At 43.0% G+C, this 20,520-nt stretch overlaps 1 protein-coding gene across 2 annotated transcripts in view; it reads left to right on the top strand.

The window, feature by feature from the left end:
- Window positions 1–20,520, top strand: part of LOC128873283 (tyrosine-protein phosphatase 99A-like) — a 497,101-nt gene that overhangs the window by 389,244 nt on the left and 87,337 nt on the right. For both annotated transcript variants that reach the window (XM_054116751.1, XM_054116750.1), the window contains exon 3: window positions 4,235–4,358. In XM_054116751.1, the coding sequence (XP_053972726.1) occupies window positions 4,235–4,358 (124 nt within the window). The remainder of the gene's footprint in view (window positions 1–4,234; window positions 4,359–20,520) is intronic.

The raw sequence follows: 20,520 nt of genomic DNA, 5'->3' as shown, positions 1-20,520 counted from the left end.
GATTGAATGCTCTCGGTGCGCGTCACTACTTTATCCGATCAAGCATCCGCCCGGCGGAAGAGTCTGCCCCCGCAAGTTAAACGAAAAAGGAAAAACTAACGATAAGGGATACACGGCACGGAGGCAAGAATACTTGCACGGGAATGCGATTGATGCGCGCCAGATTCAATATTGAATGAGATACTCCCTGACAAAACATGCTCGTTGCGATGTGCTTACGCATATCGCGGACAGGCTGCATGGGATTTTTTACTTTCAACGATCAATGTAAAAAATCGCGGAAACTCCTCTGAGTAGGGAATACGACAGAGCATATTCCTGTTTACGATAAACTTTTGAACTTTGAATATTTTGTGGGAGATGGGCTAATATAATATGTTATCTGATATTTCAAAAAAGTTTGGCTTTATCTTACGGTTGAAACTTAATCAACACTTTAGGGGTACCTTGTTATTTACTTTTTCCTAAGCTCAGGGATTTACGTTTGGACAATTGAAATCCTTCCTTTGTTGGTCGAGTTTCATATTATATGACAATGATTCTGTTTCGATATTTAAAACCATGGATTTATGTGAAGGTATAAGACCATCCTGTCGATAGAAGCCACTTCGTTTCACAATTCTTTTTCGACTGCTCTCAATTCGATAAAAACATCTAAATAAAAATCCCCTTCTACCTACATACATATAATAACGTTAAAATAATTTGCATTTCTTGGATGTGAAGTTAACCCTAACACAAGTCTTCACAATCAACTCTGAAGAAAGTGGAGGAAGGCGTCAAGCGTGATCGCGTGGACGAAGGAGAAACGGAAGAATCGGTGAACACGATTAATGGTGGAACGCTGAGGTCTAACGACAGAAGGAGTGAGAGATATTTACGTGGCAGCCATATGGTCGAGCAAGGCAAAACAGTTCTTAAAATGACGCTCATAAATTTCGGTAAACGGCCTCGCTGGAATTTATATTCCGCGTACAGTAAAGGACGGCGCAACGGCGTCTCTCGGTGTGCAGTTACGTCGGTATGCAGCGTGACCTATATAACTTCCGGTATCAAGCATCCACGGATGCTCGTTACCCGCCCAGAAGACGCATTTCGTAGCCGAGTTCCGGTTACGTGGTTGACTCTAATTGAGAAAAATTGTTGAAAAATTGTGCGGGCCAAGAACGCCGACGAACTTCGCGACGCGTCTTCGCAATTACGATGACATGAATTTGAATTAAATTTTGTGCGAAGGTGAATATATACGTGTACTTCGCTCGGTTTATGCTTACGAGTTAAGAAGGTACATCTTTTAAACAGTTATCGAGCGATACTTGAGGGTAAACGAGTACATTAATGTTCTATTCATTATCTGAATAAACAGTGAGGAATTGTTCTTTGGGAGATATCCATCTTTGTTTGTTAATAACGAAGAGCAAATAGAAGTTGCGGTTGGAGTTGGGAATGACACCTAAGCTGCACCTCGTCTCTTAGCACATTCCATTTTCTATAATGAATGTTTACCTTACATAATGCCGCAGGCTGGGCGCAATTAAGGCGTTAAATAAAGTAAATAAAGGAAAGTGCAAAGAAACGTGTGCAGTTTCCTTCAGTTGCTCTTGCATACTAAAAAGAGAGAGGGAATTGCTCCTATGTAGGTGAATAATTTATTTTTATTTGCAAGGAACGTAAACTTTCTTCGTTACTCAGCGAGTTTAATTCAAAAGAAAATGTTATCTGGAGTGTCTGGGAAATATACATGCATATTTCGTATTTCTTAAGATGGAATTTACATTTTTATTATTTATTTTTCTTCAACGTTTTCACCTCCATTCAGGACCACTTCAGAAAAACCTTCGGAATAACCGTACAATTGCGTACGATCTCGAATTTATATTAAGTATACAAGAAATATGTTGAATAATTCTGTATGATTTTATACGTTAATCTGTCATAAGAAAATTCATCTCATTCTATGTGCATATTAACAACTTTTTAATATTCAAGAACCGTCGTTCCGATATGACTTTTCATTCTATCTTGAAATTAAATTGTAAAATTCTCAGCTTTTAATGAAATTCGAATTTTAAACGCCCTGGAAATACTGTTTTATTAAAAATACGAGCTGTCTCGAGCTTTCGAGACGACACTTCAATATATCCAGGGGAGAATATATTTCATACGTACGCCGTCGTAACTCCGATACTAGGTTCATGCATCACTTTTTCCTTATATATCGTAATTTAAATTCGTTCCCTTAAATATTGACATTCTGTGACACAACGTGTGCATTTCAGGTTTTGAAAATGCTTCTATGCATACAAACTGAGGGGAACGATATTAAAACACAGGAATTTCACAGAAATTCATCCGTTTATACGTGATTTATAGGATGATTAATACGTGACGTATTAATATATGGATTTTTAATATTTATAACGATACAAGTACACACGGTCACCCGAAAATTAAATTCGCGTTTGGAATATATCTCTAAAGTGATTGTTCAAATTTTGACCATGTTTCTGGAAATATCGCAATACTATCCCACGCAAAAAGGAGCGTTAACAACTTTGTAAACAACCCCTCGGCATTAATCTGCCCTGATCCGTCTCCGATTATCGCTAGAGAGCGTGGACTAAGCTGGGTATCGCTTCAAAGCGGATGGAGTAGCGCCGTGGCGGTCGAGATCGGAAAAAGAAAGTCTATCCCGGCGTCGGAGGGATAATTTAATGGCAATTTTATTGATTTCCCGCGGGCCGTCTGGAAAAAAAGAGTAACGATAAGCCGCGAACCTGACTTCTTCTTCCGACTCATGCTATTTTTATAGCTATCGGATTCTGATACACCGAGCCTCGAGCCTGGGTCGATACAGCGTTGATGACTGAACGGAATCTAATAGTTGTTTATGGTGTCGAAGAAAAAGGGAGTCGAAGACAGCTGGAAGTACACTAGTTCTCGCTTCCAATTGACAGGGTTGAGACTGTACACTTGAAGGCGGGCTCGGTGGCGATTCTATATCGACTTGAGACTAACGAGACATTTCTCTTGGTCGATATGATGTCAATAGGGTGAAAGGGGGTACTTTCTTCACTTATACGGTGTGTTCTTGAAGAAGAAGAGAGGGAAGAGGCCCAACCCATAGGCTGCCTCATTTTACACACAAAACTAGACATGTCCAAGGTTTCTCATGCTTTCCCTTCCTATGCATCGCATCCTAAGAATACAAAGTGGAGGAAGCTACCTACATTTCGGAGCTTAGTTTGGACACGTCTAAGCTACGCCTTTCGACCTGTTAAAGTGTAACTACGCTCCTCCATAAATTAGGGAGCTTCAGCAGAGAGTACGTAGTAAAAAGTTTTTACTGTCGCAACCTCGTGAGCTTCACAGTCCCCAAGTGACATTCCAAGGTACTTTGGTAGCCAGTCGAATAGCGTTAACTTGAATTGGCATGTCCAGCCAGCGCTCATCTAATCTTAATTAGCAAGATTTGAACGACAGCGTCGAATTAAAAGCTGAGAACAGGGCGGAGGCGAGCAGGAAGTGGCAAAGCTTGTTGCAACAGGCTGCGCTTACAATGGACGATTAATTGCTCGGCGCTAACTGTGACCAGCTTTCGGCTAGCGTTTCGAGAGGTCCCTGCAAAATGTTACGACGCCGATAGGATGGTGTTCTACACCAACAACGCGATATCGTGGGTCAGAGAAGGATGAAGACTCCGTCCAGGGTTGTTGGAGGTCCCTGTTCTCATTTATGATCTTATGCAACGTGCGCGCAATGTTATATCTCTCGGGTTGCATGGCGGTGCATATTAAACGGTCGACTCTTATCCGATGCAGCGGGAACGAGGCGTGATCGGTGTTTGCGCCAGGAAAAATTTCTTCGAGGGTTTTCCTGTCGACGAATGCTTTAATTGAAAGGATTGAGCAGAAAAAGAATTCATTTTTCTGCCATTTTTTATAGACTGGGGAGAAAGAAATCGATCGAAAGACTTAACAGCTACGTAGATTTAAGAATAATCAAATTGAAATCGAATCCACGGCGAGGGGAATGATGCTCTTGGAAACAAAATTTGTGTAATTTTTGTAACTTTATCGCTGTGGTCTGAATGCGACTATAGAGATTGCTAGATGGAGTCACGAAGCGATATGAGTATTTCCAGGCATTATCAACGAACGACTCTTTTGGCTTTTAGGGAAAAAAACCAGCTCTCTTTGAGACACCGTATGAAACTTGGATAATTTGCTTTCAGATGTGCCCGAACCGCCGGAGCGTCCAATGGTAACAAGCTTTACGACCAGATCTGTGAATCTGTCCTGGGCACCGAGCGTTAATACTCATTACAACCCGATTTGGTACTACGTCATCGAGACTAGGTAAGTCCTTTAAATATTGATTTTAGCCGGTCGCGCTCGATGTAAACCGAGATTTCCAATTACACTCGCCCTTTGTGATGAAAATTCGACTCCCGGACGGAGGAGTCGACGGGATCCAAAAGTGAATTAATCTAGTGTACTCGGGGAGGATTAAAACATCCGCCCAACGCCGTGCAAACAGTCGCCATTCGTCTGTTCGACTTCTGAATTTTCCCGTCCATTGTCTTACCCCAGATACAAGGGCTCTCGAGTCTGTGTATTATTTACTCGGGGATCAGCCACCTTCCACGGAGAAAAATACGCTTTCTTTACATTTCAGGATGATTCTAAATCTATTTAATCGACTTTGCATGTACAGTCAGTTCCATAAGTATTCGTGCCCTGTATGTTTATTAAAAAAATATGTCCAAATTAAATGATAGGTTTGATGTTTTCGTATCAATCTATCGTTATAAATATATACACGCGTGAAGTTTATTCATGTACGTATTCATAATGAAACATTTATTTGGAAATATTAAGTTTACCATTTAATTTAGACAAAATTTGTTCGATAGACATAGAGGGGATGTACATAGTTATGGGACTGACTGTATCTATATAAGCACACTCTTTTTTTCAAGAACAATAAACGCAACCGTATTCAACCGTTTCAAGAACATAATGAACCGTATTATTATTCTTGGAATACCTATTTTTCACACCCAACAGAAATTAATTTCGTTACCTCATAAACGTGCTGAAATGCTCTGCGAATGTCAGAAAGATCTATAGCATATTTTCCCCCAGAAAAATTCCTAAAAACTACCAAGATCCGAGCGCGTCACACGGGGGTTGTCCCTTAATTCGAGAGGACTGGAAGAAGGGCGACGGCCGAAAATAGCCGTCTGCGTTCGAGTACGTCTCGGACGCTGATTATCTTTCGGATACAAGGTACGGATTCGAGGCTTCATCCCCCTCCGCCCCTTAGAAGCCTCGGGAACGGAAACGGATAAAATAAAAGGAGTTACCAGGGATAAGAACTGCGGTGTCGATAAGCACCCTTTGTTCTACCTCGCTTCTCCAGGACCTGCTATCTTCTCCGCTTTCCTCTACCCGTTTCTTTTTCTGTCCCTTCACTCTTACCCCCTACCGCTCTCTACATACGAAACTCAGGCCCCAGCGTTCTCGCACTTATCCCCCGGCAACCTGTTTCCTCCGATTTTCCACGAAGAAATACGCTATCGACATTTCCGAGTGGCACGTATATCGAATGACCGCTCGCGAGGGGGTTGCAGAGATGCAGGAAAACGTGCAGGAGGAAGTTGGGACCCAGGGGTGGTCGAAACGGTAGGAAAAGGCATGGAAAAGTATTTTCATCCCTTCCTGTCTCCCTTTCTTTCTTTCTGTTCGCTGAACTCGTTCGGTTTTGTCGATAGCTTTTGTCGTGCCAACTGCGAGAAGGGAGCTACTCGGTCGTTACCATAACTTTCATTGAACCGCGCGTAAATCGAGACGACTCGGGACGCATTGTAAATAACCCTAGGGTTTAATTCAATTTGCCGCACGCGCCTCTGCCCGCTTCGAGCGGCGTGCTCCGATTGCGAGAGCACTGGAATCGAGCAAATTTTTCCATGCTCGATTGTCGACGCGACGCATTCATCGACAGAGAGTTGTCGCGCCAATTCATCGACTCTCGTTTTCACGACCCGTTGACCTTTGACCTTGAAATCGAGGTTTTTGGTCGCGCGCGAATGGAACTCTTATAGGAAGTTGTCGCGAATTCAATCGCGTTTCACTCAAAAATTAAAAGCGATTGATTCAAAAGAATGTTCACTATACAATGAATACAAGTTTTCTCATATTCACAGTGTCATGTTACAGATTTTCTTGTATAAAAATTGATTGCACCAGGACCTGTTATGGTTTATTTAATTTTCCCAATATGTATAAATATTTCGAATAAATCTTGAAGGGTATCATATTTCTCATATCGATGTTGATTGAACTTTTCCTCTGTCATCGTTTCTAAAGAAAACATTGAATGAAAACACGGATCGGTATCAATTTTCGTAGGAGATATTTTCTCGGAACGGTTTATATGAACATGATAACGAAAAACAGTCGGAACTTGGTCGTGTTTTAACTAACTTCCATCGGAAAATCCTCACTATCGATGGTACTCTCATAACGCTGAGAGATTGAAAAAGCATACATTCCAATGTTTGCAAAGTTTTTCAAACGAAACGTTGATTCGTCATCATCAAGCAATACTAGCTACCACGTTTACATCCACGCGTCGCGTCTTTAAAGTTCGGTCAGGGGGTACATGATTTCACGTCGTTCCCGAACAAACGCAAACATCGATATACTCGTTATCTCTAATCCCGCGCTAAGCTTGTATCTTTAAACGAGTGACTACCGCATCGTGACTCGCGATTGGAAGAAAAGAAACGACTCGAATTTATCGTAAATCGATGGCGGCGCTCCCGCGAAACGTGGGCGTTAAAACGGTGCGATAAAGAGGGCTCAGTCAATCATATTAGAAGACTGATTTACGAGTCGCTGTAATTTAAAATTGTTTACGTTACCGCGACGCAACTCGAGGATCCCATCGACCACGGTCTGAAGAAGCCAGAGATAAAAATTGAAGATCTACTACTCAGCGTCGCGGAGAAGCTCCCATTGTCTTTCTTTCTCAAAGATTCCAACTAATTTTCCGTCTTTACACCCTCCCCTTCCGCCTCTGTCACCGTCTTCTTTCCCCAGTTCCCCCTTCCGCCAGGTTTCTTTCGCCTCGATTCGCTGGCTTCATTTGGCGACGCGGCGCACAATAAAAAACGCGCTCGAACCCACGGAATGAACCAACTCTAATAACGCGGCGATGGCCAAATGGACCCACGGTCATCCAGATCGCTTGAGAGATTCATAAACACTCGGGGGATCGATCGTCCCGACGCGCGTGACCGGAGATCTTTTTCCTTTTATTTCTCCTTCGGGCCCTCTTGTTTCGGAATGGCTACTGACCCTCGCAGACTGCTCGTAATGTCTCGGTTATTGATCAAATTTGCTACGAGAATTCGCGAGTGGGAACTATCCCTGCCATTTGTTTCTTCAGCCCGAGCAACACGCTGAGTAACTTCAAAGCGGTGCAACTCGTGGAGTCGAGTGAAATTTCCTGGATGAAAATGAGTCCGAACGCAAGCGGCATCCCCGTCGACAGGGTGAAAGGAACCACGAGGGAAGGGGGCAATGGAATTCTTAATCAAGTTTCGTTTTCGATCTTCTTATTCCTCGTTCCAGCGGCCAGACAAAGCCACGAGGCGAGGGAAAGTTATAGGAAATAATATATCAACCGGTGTCGTTATGGTCGCCGAATATTGAAGTTTCGCCCGCGAACCATTTCGCCTTGCCGGTCTACTGGCAGGCCCTTTCAGAAAACTATCGTAATACCTCATAGAACTTGGAAAATATTAGTTTTATAATAAAGTTTCTGCAAACTTCCGTCTTCGTTCATCCCCCACCCCCTCCCCTCGCTCGGCTCGCCCCTTTCCACATCCTCGCGGAGGGGGTTTCGACGTTCGCAGTCATTCCAAGGATTATTAATCTTCCGTGAAAATCAAGCGGCGTTTTGACGAGAAACTCCTCACAATGGCGTGTCCCTGCGATTCCCTGGACGACGCCAGGACCGTCGCGACGTCGAAACTTTCCGCGAGCGTACTTCGAGTCTTGATGGCTCGAATTAAAAATTCGACGTCCCCCAGGGAGGATTACGAGCCGGATGGCTGGTCCGGACAACGAGCGCAGCTGCACTTCCTCGAAATGTTCAACTCTCGAACAGCGTCACGCAAATCGCCTTGGTAATTTTTAATTAGCCCTCTTTCGCGGTCTGTTTGAGTTTCGTTAAATTCGCGAGACTGCTGATGCTGTTCGTTTGAGTTAGAGATAGATAACAATTTTCATTCTTAAAATAAATATATATATATATTTAGATGAGGTAATCAGACCCAAGGTTATAAAGAAACTTTGAAGGGATAACACTAAAGGAAAATGAAAAATAATAGAGAAGAGATTTAACGCATTTAATATTTCAGGTATGACTGAACGAATGAACTGAGACTAGAGGGTATTAAATAAATTGACCTGTTCAAGGAAATAGAATGACCATAATTGTAGAGCTATGGAATAATCTTTCCTCGAGAGATATTTCAAGAAGAACAAAGATAAATTATTCTTTGAAGATTCAGGCCCGCAACGATAGAATTAAAATGCCACTCGTAACTCTATTAAACCTTCGAAATAGTATCCTTCGCGAGTAATAGAAGCATTCGTGTGTCAAAATGGAGGAAGGGTATTCCATAGAACCGTATATAAAAGTACAGGAAAACAGATGGGCGTTCGAGCCGCAGACGAAACCTGTTTAAACTTTTATCAGGAAAATGGAATTTAAAGAACTGTCGATAAAACAGTAATCGACAACCGCCATGCTTGTCAGACCAGACAGACTATCGATCTTCCCGCGTTTCTGCGGGGGACCGATCAATTTCCTGGAACAATACATCTCCTGGCCCCTCCATAGCAACCTAACGCGATTTCGTTACATCCACTAAAATAAAAGTCCAATTTCGAGTTTCACCACCGCAGGCTTAATTCGGATCTAATTGTTACAGTTAGAAATTTTAATTACTCTAGCCACCCCTGTTGCTGAAAAGCCTCGAATTCAATTTTTTTCGCATGGAGGCGCTAATTGGACCGAGCGGTTGATCACCATCACAACCACGGACCATCGCAACAATAGGAAATCTCTTTAGTCGTGCTATTTCGAATTTACGGCAAAGTGAATGAAACGACGCTGGATCCTCTTTTTTTTTACACGATTTCGATTTAACGCGGCGGCTTTGAAACCGAGAGGATTCTTTTTCTGCTCAGATGCGCCACTCTAATGTTTCAAGAAATCGATGAAACGATTTGCATGAAATTTTAGAAACCGAAAGAGTAAAATACCGAAGTATACGAAAACGTGTACAAAACGCTCAAAGATAAAATTCTTAACCCCTTGCCTTAAAAAGAAAATAGAATAATTGATAAAAAAAAAAAAAAAACACCCAAACCAAATTAGTCAAAATTCTCCATCTTTCCACGAGGAATACGTCGTTTTCTACATTGTGTAGGACGTGTCCAGAAGAATTAAGTGTGCAGGAAGTGCCTTTCGGGTCTGCAAAGTGTACTTAATTTATTTGTACGTGAACTTTTCAATCCGTCCGCGACGCAAGAATTGGCCGAGGGCAACTTTGCATTCACGAGTAACGAAGTCACGAAGCAAGCCGGTCTCCAATTGAAGGGAAGTAGATGACCCAGACGGAAGGACATCGATTAGACTTAAGTTCGTTCCGAGACGAACCCCACAGCGACGACATTCGATTACGTGTACATGTGCGGTATTTCTTTTGTATCCGCGATTCAGAGACTGTCGGGGTTTGCTCTCAGTCGCTGCACAGAGCATTTAAGCCCGATCGAATTGTCCTGCGGGACGGGGTCGTGTTATCGGGCTGCTTCCTCCGATTCCAGTAAAAAGACGTACTTCGAACGATAAACACCCAGCTCCCTGGGGGCCACTGCGGATGCAGCTCGATTGTCGACTGTTCGATGATAGTTACCAGCTGATACACGCCAACCCTTAACCAGCATGTAGAACGGGATTGTTGGAACGATATAAAACAGGCGAAACTCTAGTTTAAGGGACAACTAATTGAAGTATTTCTAGGGAAATGTGTTATGGAGAATCGTCATTATTTTATATTAAATTTATTTTTTCAAAAGATCCACAAAATGAGGGTTGCATAACTTCTATGTTCAATGAATTTTACAGTCTATCTCACTAAACGTAACGATAAGATCGTAGAAATAACCGTCGACCCCTCGTACAACCATTGTATATTATTGTACGTAGCCTGATCGAATAACGCATGAAAGAACAATGGTTCACAGACGACTCCCGCGGGAGTAACATGATAACTGTTTACAGGCTACCTTCTATATCGAATCCCATGGAGTGGTCCTTGTTGGTGGAAAATATTTGACACCCGCGTTCCTGATATTGAATTGGTTTAATAACTCGTCGCGTGAAAGCATTTTCAGGAAAGCTGATACAATGTCCAGAGTATACACTGGGTGGATTATGGTTTTAATTAGAAAATTATTACGTAAAGAACCAAAGGCAGGTTATCCTTCAACAGGAAATTTCTAACATATTACTGACCCACTCTTGGCCAATGACACTTTCCACGCGATAATCAGATTCATACAGTGGATAGTGCGTAAGTGTCGCTCAGTCCATACCTAAGCAGCGACACATACAGAACAGAGGACAGACTTGGGCGACAATCAATCACGATTCACCGTAAACTTTGATTACACGTGAAATGAAAGTGTCATTGCTCGATGGAAACCACGAGAAGGTGGTGGGTCTTCTTCCATCAGGGCAGAAATAGGACAAGTCAATGAGTAGGTCGTTGGTCTTGACGTCAAACGAAAAGAAACAATGTCATGCAAGCTTCGTCCACTCCAGCACGATTTCACGTGGGCAGCACCAGAAATCGAAGTAGCCGATTTCACTGGGCGACACCGATCTCGATGGACGAAGGAGCACCGTGATTATCGAAAAGACCCCGTTGCTTTCCTGAGAGGGATTCCCTCCCGAAAAGGAAGACGTATCGTCAGGGAGGAGTCGGACACGAGTAAAGTCGAATGCAAAGGAAAGGGACGGCAAAAAGAAAGGGACAGACGAATGTCCTGATCCTTATCTGGAAATCCTCTGGAGATTTGCCGCCTTCCAGCTAGCCCTTGCCTTCTCGCGATACCTCGTCGGGTCAGCGACGGCTTAATTCCAGAAATTGTACTATTGCCATGTTTATGGGAGACGCGCGGAGTTCAAGCGATGCTGGTTAATCGGCCATCGTGAAGATTAGACGGAAAACTTAATTATAAAGATCCTGATTGGCTGGATCCTCTGGAGGCCCACTGCCCTCCGTGAAAAGACAGACCTATTCCGCCCGGCTATCTTCGTGCTAACAAGTTCTGGAATTGCATACGGACGGCACCATGAATCTTTCTGTCTGGTGCTGGCCAATTTCCCGTGTAGGTGCGCGCGTGTGTTGGATGACCCTGCCGTCGACCGTCGTCTTCGCGGTCGATGGGCGCGAGAAATATTTGACGGCTTTTCTGTAATTAGCAATCGAGGATGGAACGTTCTTACTGCGAATTGGAAGCTTCGAGACGTTAATTAGAATTTTATTCTTATTATAAATTCATTCCTCGTTTAATAAGAATCATTTTCGTTCGACTGATACGAAGGTGTCGAGTCTAGGCTAGGTCTTTCGAGTTTCTTAAATCGACCAATTTATATCCGCGATGAATTGTTCAAGCAAGACACAAGATTACACTTTTCACCGCTAAGAAAATTGATTCGATGCCCGACGTCGGCCGGAAATGGCGTCCACGGTTTAAACAGGGCGGCGTGACGGGAGGGGGAGGGGTCTGCTCGTCGATAAAGTAGGCATTTAAACGCCGTCGAATAAATCGTGCCCGACCCAATAAATCTTCCAACGTCAGCCTGGCCGATCGCTCCGCGTTTCGAGCGATTCGCGCGCGGCTTTCACGCCCGCCCTCTCGTTTCACCGCTAAGACCTCGTCGTTACCTTTCTCCAACCCTCTCCGCCGCAGCGAATATATTCCATCCCTCGGCCTCCCTCTCATCGCCATTCATTCTTTTTTCTCTTATTCCCGTCGACCGTGAAATTGCTTGTCCCACGCTACCGAGCCCGCCCTCTCAGAACCACCCTCTCTTTTCTTCGCGTTCCCACCAGTCTTTTAAATCATCTCCGAAGGCGTCGAGGCGCGTGCAAGGGCCCCGACGGCGTGCGTAATTAAAAGTTCCCGTTTACCCAGCAGCTAGACAGCGACCAGGGTGGACAGGCTGTCGGGGAAGAGGGTGGTCGGAATATAAATCTCGTATTAATAAATTTATGGTAGGCCGGGATGATTTGTGCGACTCGCGATGCACTCGGGAACAATAGAGCTGTACTTCTTATTTAAATTTCTTTTCCACGACACGGAAGTCGACGATCCAATTGGATTATTGCGAATGGTAGCGGCGGGCTCTTATCGAAAGTCACCGACGCAGGCGTTTGGACTCGGGGAGTTTTATTCTCTTTGAATTTACCTTCAGAGAGTGCTCGGTAGGGCTTATGAGTTTATCGTGAGGTTCTTGGCAAATTGTAACTATTTCAATTTGGGTACAGTGCTGTTGCGTGCTTTTGGATGTAAAATTTTATTGTGTCTTTGACTGTAAATCGCATCACTGTAACAATATTACATCTGTATACCGTTTCCATGAATTCTGGAGTTATCTTTAAAATCAATAACATTTATTTACATTTAATGTGTGTAATTTGAGTTACAATGAGCGCCTGCGTCGGATATTGAGATACTGATAACTCTGACGTCAGTCTTGTACACTATTACTCCCATTCAAATTCCAGAAGCTTGACAACCTGCAATGTAATATCGCAGTTGCAGTTCATTCAGCCCTGCGCCGATCCCTGTGTCAGTCGAAACTCTGTGTTCAAACTCAATGCCACCCACGCTGAATATCCAACTTGCTAAATTAAATAAACTTTATTACCGAACCCGTCGTTCATTTATTTCTTCCATGCACACCATGTTCCACCTCGCAGCCTGACCGTATCAAAGCACAAAACAAACCGTAATTGCAAACGTGAAATTAAACACGACTGGTTCTGCGTGTCGCTTAACGTCGATCTTAGCTCCTGCTCGCGTGCTAGATTAAATCAATCAACAATATTAACAAATGACCCTTTACGAACTGTTTTATTTACTCCCAGTCATTCCACCGACCAAGAAGAGCAAACGCTAACGTTACGTTCGAACTTTTCGTTCCAGTAATTTCAATTTAAAATTCATTTCAGAATCGATTTTTCCACCAAAATGAAATCACTTTTGTTCGATAGTTGTTTCAGGACGTTGGGACCCAGAAACGAAAGCGAAGTTTATTAGAATGAACTCGCGGCTCGGAAAGTCGCTTTTCGGAAAGTCGATCTCTCGATTTTATTACCGGCAACCGCCACTAAACACGCGCCAAAAATCGATAACCGCGCGATAAGCGGACTCGTTTGCATATCTGCATTACGATAACGCGTTCGTTCGCGGCCCAACCTTTATGGATAGGTTAATCCTCGGCTTAACGACACTTTCCCAGATTTCAGGTTTTAAATCCGCGCCTCTTCACGCCCTCCTTCGAGAATCAAAACGTGATTCGTTTCCAAAGTTATCGCGTCGACTGCAGTATCGTTGATGAGTTCTATCGATCATGCTTTCCTTTTATGAACGTCACGTAGAATGTAATCGAAGTATAGCATTTTGGTGCGCCATGTATGTACTCGGTACCTGATAAGCTATCTCGATCCCTTTCGTTACAAGCAACGAATTTGATACCTTGTACAAGAGCATCCACTACAAAGGCAAGCCCGGCACACTGTAATTACATGTTAATGCTTCGTTACGAAAAGCAACTATGTTCTCTGCCTAGGAACTTCGGAAATCAATGAAGGTACACGCTAACAAGTCAGAAATTCGTTTACACAGCTTCGGAATCCTTTATTTTTCTAATTATTTTCACTCGATTTTGGTGAATATGAACACTTGCTTCTAATATATAGTCCTGTAGTGGTCAGCGTGTTAACGTTGAGCGACCCAATGGGATCATTCTTCGACCTACTGCGGAATTTTGATATGGTAACACGGACGAGGAGACGTGCGCGAGGGGGTTGGTGTAATTTACCGATTTACCGATTTGTAGCGGGTAGTGTATTTGAAATGCTGCTTTGCGCCCAACATTATCGCTATCGAGGTAATTACGGCTTTTCGATGAATCGCTAATTCGCCGGCTTTCTACGCGCAATCCAGTTATTAGTGGCACCGTTCGATCGGCGGATAACTAATTATCGACGATCGAATTAAATCTTTATTTTCGCCAGACACGGTCAAGCCACGCGCGCATATTGAAAAGTGTCGATAAGCTGCTGATTAGAGGACCGGGTTCCCGTTCACCGTTTCCCGGACGATATCTGTGGCCGCGCTGGTCCCAGAGATGAGAGAGCGCGGTATTGGCTGATGGAACACTTCGCGGACGGGTTATTTTGTCAAAATTTGAAAGGATCGATGGGAGAATATAATGGTTGAAGGTAAAGGGTACCGTTTGCAATTACTTTAACGGATCTCTTGACGTTGAGGAGTTAAGTTGACTGTAGTTGAAATTTTCAGAAGGAATTTAAGAGTTCGCTTGAATTAACAAGAGCTTACATAGAGTATTTAAACAGACATACATTGAAGTAAATAAAATTTATAGACTTCGCGCACATGCAAGAGTTGGAGAGATTGAAAATCAATTGATAGGATATCTTACGACTAACTGAACGCGAACTGCCACCTGCTGCACCATACTTAATGATTTCCCACGACCGGACAGTTTTTTTTCTCAGAAAACCCCTTCATTGGTTTGTGACGCTCTAAGAGCCAATTGTAACGGAACATTTTTTTGTTACTAAGTAAAATCTCCTTAGATGCCCAAACTTCTATACGATAAATGCACAGAAACTATCCCCACTACGGACCACTTTACACTTTACACTTTTGCACTTTCGCACTTTACACTTTACACTTTACACTTTACACGTTTACACTTTGCACATTTTATATCTAAAGATCTTATTCCAAGTTCGCAGCCATTAGCTCTCGGTATTACTCGCGACGAAGAATTGTTCGTCACGAATAATACCGATTACCAGGTCTCACCACGTGGAGGTTGCTGCGACTGGAGACCCGGAGATAGAAGGAAACAAAGTTCCTTCGATCTCCCTCTATATAGAGTATACATACATAGATGCACACTCTACATAGAGCCGACGAGCTTAATACTAAGTACGAAACCGTGGAAATCAAAGAAAACAAACTCCCTTTGATTTCCAAAGTCTATGTCTGACTCTGCCAAATAATTATTTGAACTAAATGGAAGCTAAATGGATATCGCGACACGACGCGACCATGTAACGGACTTACTGAGCCAGTCCCGTTTCCTCTTGATGGATCTGGACTCGAGAGGAAGACGACCGACGCCTCCGAACCAGTCCTCCACACTCTGCACCCACCTGGGAGCCACGACGGACCCGACTTGCATCCGTCTCACTGCGCTTTGGACTTACTGCACTGCGCCGGGAGCCTGGACTACACCAAATGGGATACAGAGAGTAGAGAACCGATCCGGAGGAGCCGATCGTCTTCCTCTCGAATACAGATCCACCAGGAGGACGGCAACCGACCTTTCTGTCCAGTTACACAGTTGATCACTTCACTTATGACATGAAGTAATAGTGACCGAAATGGAGAACGGAGTTGCGAGTCCAATATGGACTTACGAACAAACAAAAGAATTGAAGAAATGTTTAATAATTATTTGGCAGAGGAGACACTCGTACATGCAACCTTACAACTAACCAAACCAAACTAAGATACCCACAACCAATACCAAGCTAAGCTAATACTAAGGGAAACTACAAATAGGAGGGACGCGTGACGCGGACGCGCGATCGCGAGATCCATACCGACCGAAGGATCGTCGAAGAATGAGACCGCATCCCTCGTATACCTGTGTCGAGGGTCGCGGCTCGCTATCGAAGTAAAGAAGGGGAAGGGCGAACAACAACCGCGTGACATGTCGTGACATCCACAAAAGAATTTACGACACATTAATACCACAGCATAATCATATTCCCCATCATTGTTTAAATAATAAGTATCGTTAATAATTAATTTAACTATTGTCTGAAATTAATATTTAGTTGGTGCATTCAATAGATATTAAAATATTGACAATTTTCTCACGATTAATGTCTCGAATGAATACTTATTCTGAACCGTAATTGTTATTAATGTTTAATCGAACACTGAATAATCCTGTATATATCACAAATGTTTAATTATGTCGGAGGTATTAAGTTTTAATTGTTCCAATCAAAAGATTTTAAAATATAAAAAAATATCTCACTTTAAAATGCATTAAATATGCACATCTCCGAATTAATTGTATATTTACAATGCATATAGTAACATTCAGTCTTCGATGAAATATTAATAAGAATTACGGTTCAGAATATGTATTCATCGAACACAGCATTTTTCACCAAATAACGGAACATGAATTTCGGCTGTTCGAAAATAAAAAGATTTTCAATCTTAAAAAATATCTTTCATGAAAGATACATTTTACTGAATCAAATTGAGATTTTCTTAGGTTAGCTAGAGTAACTCTTAACAATATCAATAGGAAGAAGACAAATATCTCCATTGAAAACTGTAAAAACAACAAGGAAAGATATAATTTTCTAACTTAATTAAGGGTCGACTCTTCAACTCTACACAATCAGTTTATCTGTTAAACTCCCCCAAAAAATTGTGACGTAAAATAGTTTGACACTCTCTAAAAAAGCTAGCCTTCTCAAAAGATCCCACCTGGCACACCACGTACAAAAATGTTACACAACATCCTACGGAAGTAGTTCAACCACGGTTACCACGCTGGAAGGTCGAAGGTAGGAGTCGAGCGAAAATAAGTCCGAGCGTGTACAATATCGCGCCAGCGCGTTGGCGAGTTCAATTTTCGAGGCCACAAATCCCTAGAAATTCGCCAATCCTCGTTGGATCGCGGATTCTAATCTCTCGACAGCTACAGAGAGGAAACGAAAAAGGGACAAGGAAAAAGCCGCTGAACTCGGCTCATCGAGGAATCCCGGGTAAGCGTCTGACGAATCTTTATTGCGGCCTCGTTGAAATTCGAGACGATCGTCGACGTCGATACCGTTTTACGTGGATATAGAGGTGCCTCACGGTGATTATCCCTGACTGGTTAAGCTTCGTGGCAGGAACCTCTCCAAGGGATTATCTCTCTGTCTCGACCTCTATGCACCCTTCAGCCGCTGTCGATATTTCAAAGGTCTTATCTACTCCTTCGGGATACCCATTGGAAACCGTGTGCGCTCCGTTTATCTGTTGTCGGCTTAATTAGGTTACATTACACCGGTGGACACTGTCGACGCCTTCGCGCATTGTCCGCCCGAGTGTTTAATGAAAGGGGGCCACGCGATCGGGTCGCGTAATTGTTTGCCGCCATCGTCGAACCGCCATTCGCGGCTGAGATATTCGTTGGGGTCAGAAATCCATAGAATTCGAATAACGAAGAAAGTGTGAACACCTTTTCATTGGTCGGAATTCGACTATATCTGATCTAAATAAAAGTTTCTACTGGAATACTGTAGGTAATTAATTTAGGAATTGGTTCACGCGGGATTAAGGTGGCCAAGGTGACCAGCTCCAAGGGTCACGTTCGCTGCAATTCACAAAAACCTCTATTGAATTGCTTGAGCATTAAAAACGTGTATAAATAGGAATTCTGATTCGAAAAATGAGCACTTCACTGAATTAAAATACGGTTTTCTTCGTGATAATTCGAGCATTTATTTGGTCTTCTTCGAATGGAATATTTCGAATGGAATACTTGAAATGTTGACAATATCGCTAGAAAAAATAGTATTAAATGAATGAGGCGATTAACCAACCAGACAGACGAACATAAAACTTGACGTCGGAAATTGTTGAGATCGTATTAGAATAAACGGCAGGTAAATCTTTTTAAAATACATACTCGAAGAAGAAGCTAAGGATCGAATAGATTGAATTACCACGTTAAAAACTTTATTTAATTTTTCTCCCCAGGAATTGAATACCATTAAAACTTTACCGAACGGCTGTAGATAGTCTAGAAAAAATTAAGAATTCCCTTCTTCCAACAATTTCCACGTAAAACGAAGCGCTCTCTTGCGAGTCCTCTGCTTACATCATAGGGAAGCCACCAATGGAGCCATTGGTGAGAATTCATTATGAAGTTCAACGGAACACGGACACGCCACACGGCAAACCGAAACAAACAACCAACACGAGCATTCTACAGTCTCACAAATTTATACGTAGCAAACCTTAGATATTAATCCTACAAAACAGTTTGATAATTTTAGAAATGTACAAAGCTCCCCTTCGCTTTGTCCTCTGCGAATATTAAATTTTTTTAAGCACCATTGCTTGGAATTCAAATTAATCGAAACACGTACATTCCAAAATTTATTATACTAAAGAAGGAAGCTCGAAGTCGTAACAATTTCATCGTCTCCTAAATCCGTTCCGATCAGTTCAAACAGACCAAACGTCGCGAGCGCTCGGCTTCGGTTATTCATTCGTTAACAACTTTGAGAAGATTCTCGTTATTGCGTTATCTGTCCGCCCATAGAACACGTGCACGGACTGCACAACGGACACACTGTCCTAAAATACAGCCACTTTTAACCCGAATCCGGCGAAACGGTTTTCACGGGAATTATCTCTGGCGAGGCACATCGTCCGTGGAACGGTCAAACAGCCCACGACTTCGTTTGCAGGATACCAAACGAGGAATTAAGCAAACAATGGTCGGAATCGGGTAGTATTATTTCATCTCACGGCTGGCCATGGAAAGAATAATAAATCATAGAGCCACGAACGAAATTTCAAGTGGCACGTAAAGAGCGCGAAACGGTTGATCCGTATTCATTGAGCGTGGTACACTGATTCCTCGCTTGAAGGAAAAATTCTAGTTCACAATCGAAGAAAATGAATCATCCTCGTCGTTGTTTGTGTTTCGTCGACTCGAGCAACACGTTGATCACGTCTAGCCGCTGTGGCGCGAGAAACCCGCTAACCGAACTTCAAAGCGGTGCTGCGCGGGTCTTTAATAGACCTTTAAACGAGGAATTACGGCGTATCGGGGCACAGGTTCGCTTCGTGGTCGTCGTTACGGTTGACCAGAGGTTAGGTTACGTTTTAGGTGTCGCGAAAAAGCCAGGCATTTTACGACAGGGGGAGCCACCCCTCCCGCCATATAAATAATGCAATTATCTGGGAGAACCGCGACCACCCAGACAGCGGCGCATGTCCGGCCCGGATAATAATTGTCATTAACCTGAAAATATGTGCTGGAAGTAACCCGTGGAATTGCGGCCGAACTTGCCGCCCCCTCTGTGCCCCCCTCTCTTACTCTTTTAGTTTCCAGTCGGCGTCGACGTCTACTTCCATGGTCCGCGCTTTCCATTCGTTTCTTCGTTCCCTTTTTTTCCCAGTTCGCCGTTTCCTTGACGCGAGCTCGCCCTATCTCTCTTCCCGGAGTGCCTACGAAATTCACGTCTCCTTGGCTTCCTCCCCCGAAGTTATGCGTTTTTAACGAGGCTCCCTCGACCGCCATTTCTCCAGCTTTGATCTTTCGCGACGATCGATGCGATCCCTGTCTCTCTCGACCCGTAAAAAAATCGACCACCAAGTGAATGTCGGATACGTAACAGATTACAGATTTTGCTTAAAAATGTATAGTATTAATTTATGAATGGAAAATAGATACACGTTAATGAACGTTTGATAACGAAGGAAAAGAAGACGAAGACGGTTGAGTAAATGATGGAATTATAATGAAAAGAGCGTTATCTCAATTTTCTCCCCAAGCGATTGGAGTAGGACCTCGATTATTGCAGGTAATCAGACCTGAGTGCTCGTGCAATTATCGAGGTTCTACGATATCTCGTACGAACTTATCTGAAACCCAGAAGTTCACATTATACAATCGGTCTCATCAATATTCGTACCCTCTATGTCTATTGAAGATATTTGTTTAAATTAAATGGTAGGTTTGACAAGGTCTCGTATACGTATTTATAATACAAAATTCATTTGGTAACATCAAAACTATTATTTAATTTAGTCAAACTTCTTCAATAGATATAGAAGGCACGAATATTTATAAGATCGACTGTCACAAAGAAAGTACATAGTCTTCCAATTGTCGATCGTACAAATAACACAAATTACAACCTGCTCCCTGCACATGATACGACACTAACAATACATAATGAACAAAGAAGTGAATTCTGTCCACGTAATCTGATGTGCCATAAGGGACGCGAGACCGATTCTCAACAGCCGTCGCAAAAAGAATCCGAATAATTTGCCCCGAAGTCTAACGTGCCATCAGCTT

This window comes from Hylaeus volcanicus, chromosome 3 (assembly GCF_026283585.1).
Source record: "Hylaeus volcanicus isolate JK05 chromosome 3, UHH_iyHylVolc1.0_haploid, whole genome shotgun sequence".
Taxonomy (NCBI): domain Eukaryota; kingdom Metazoa; phylum Arthropoda; class Insecta; order Hymenoptera; family Colletidae; genus Hylaeus; species Hylaeus volcanicus.
Note: the sequence above shows the minus strand (reverse complement) of the source record. Positions and strands in the feature narration are given on the sequence as shown.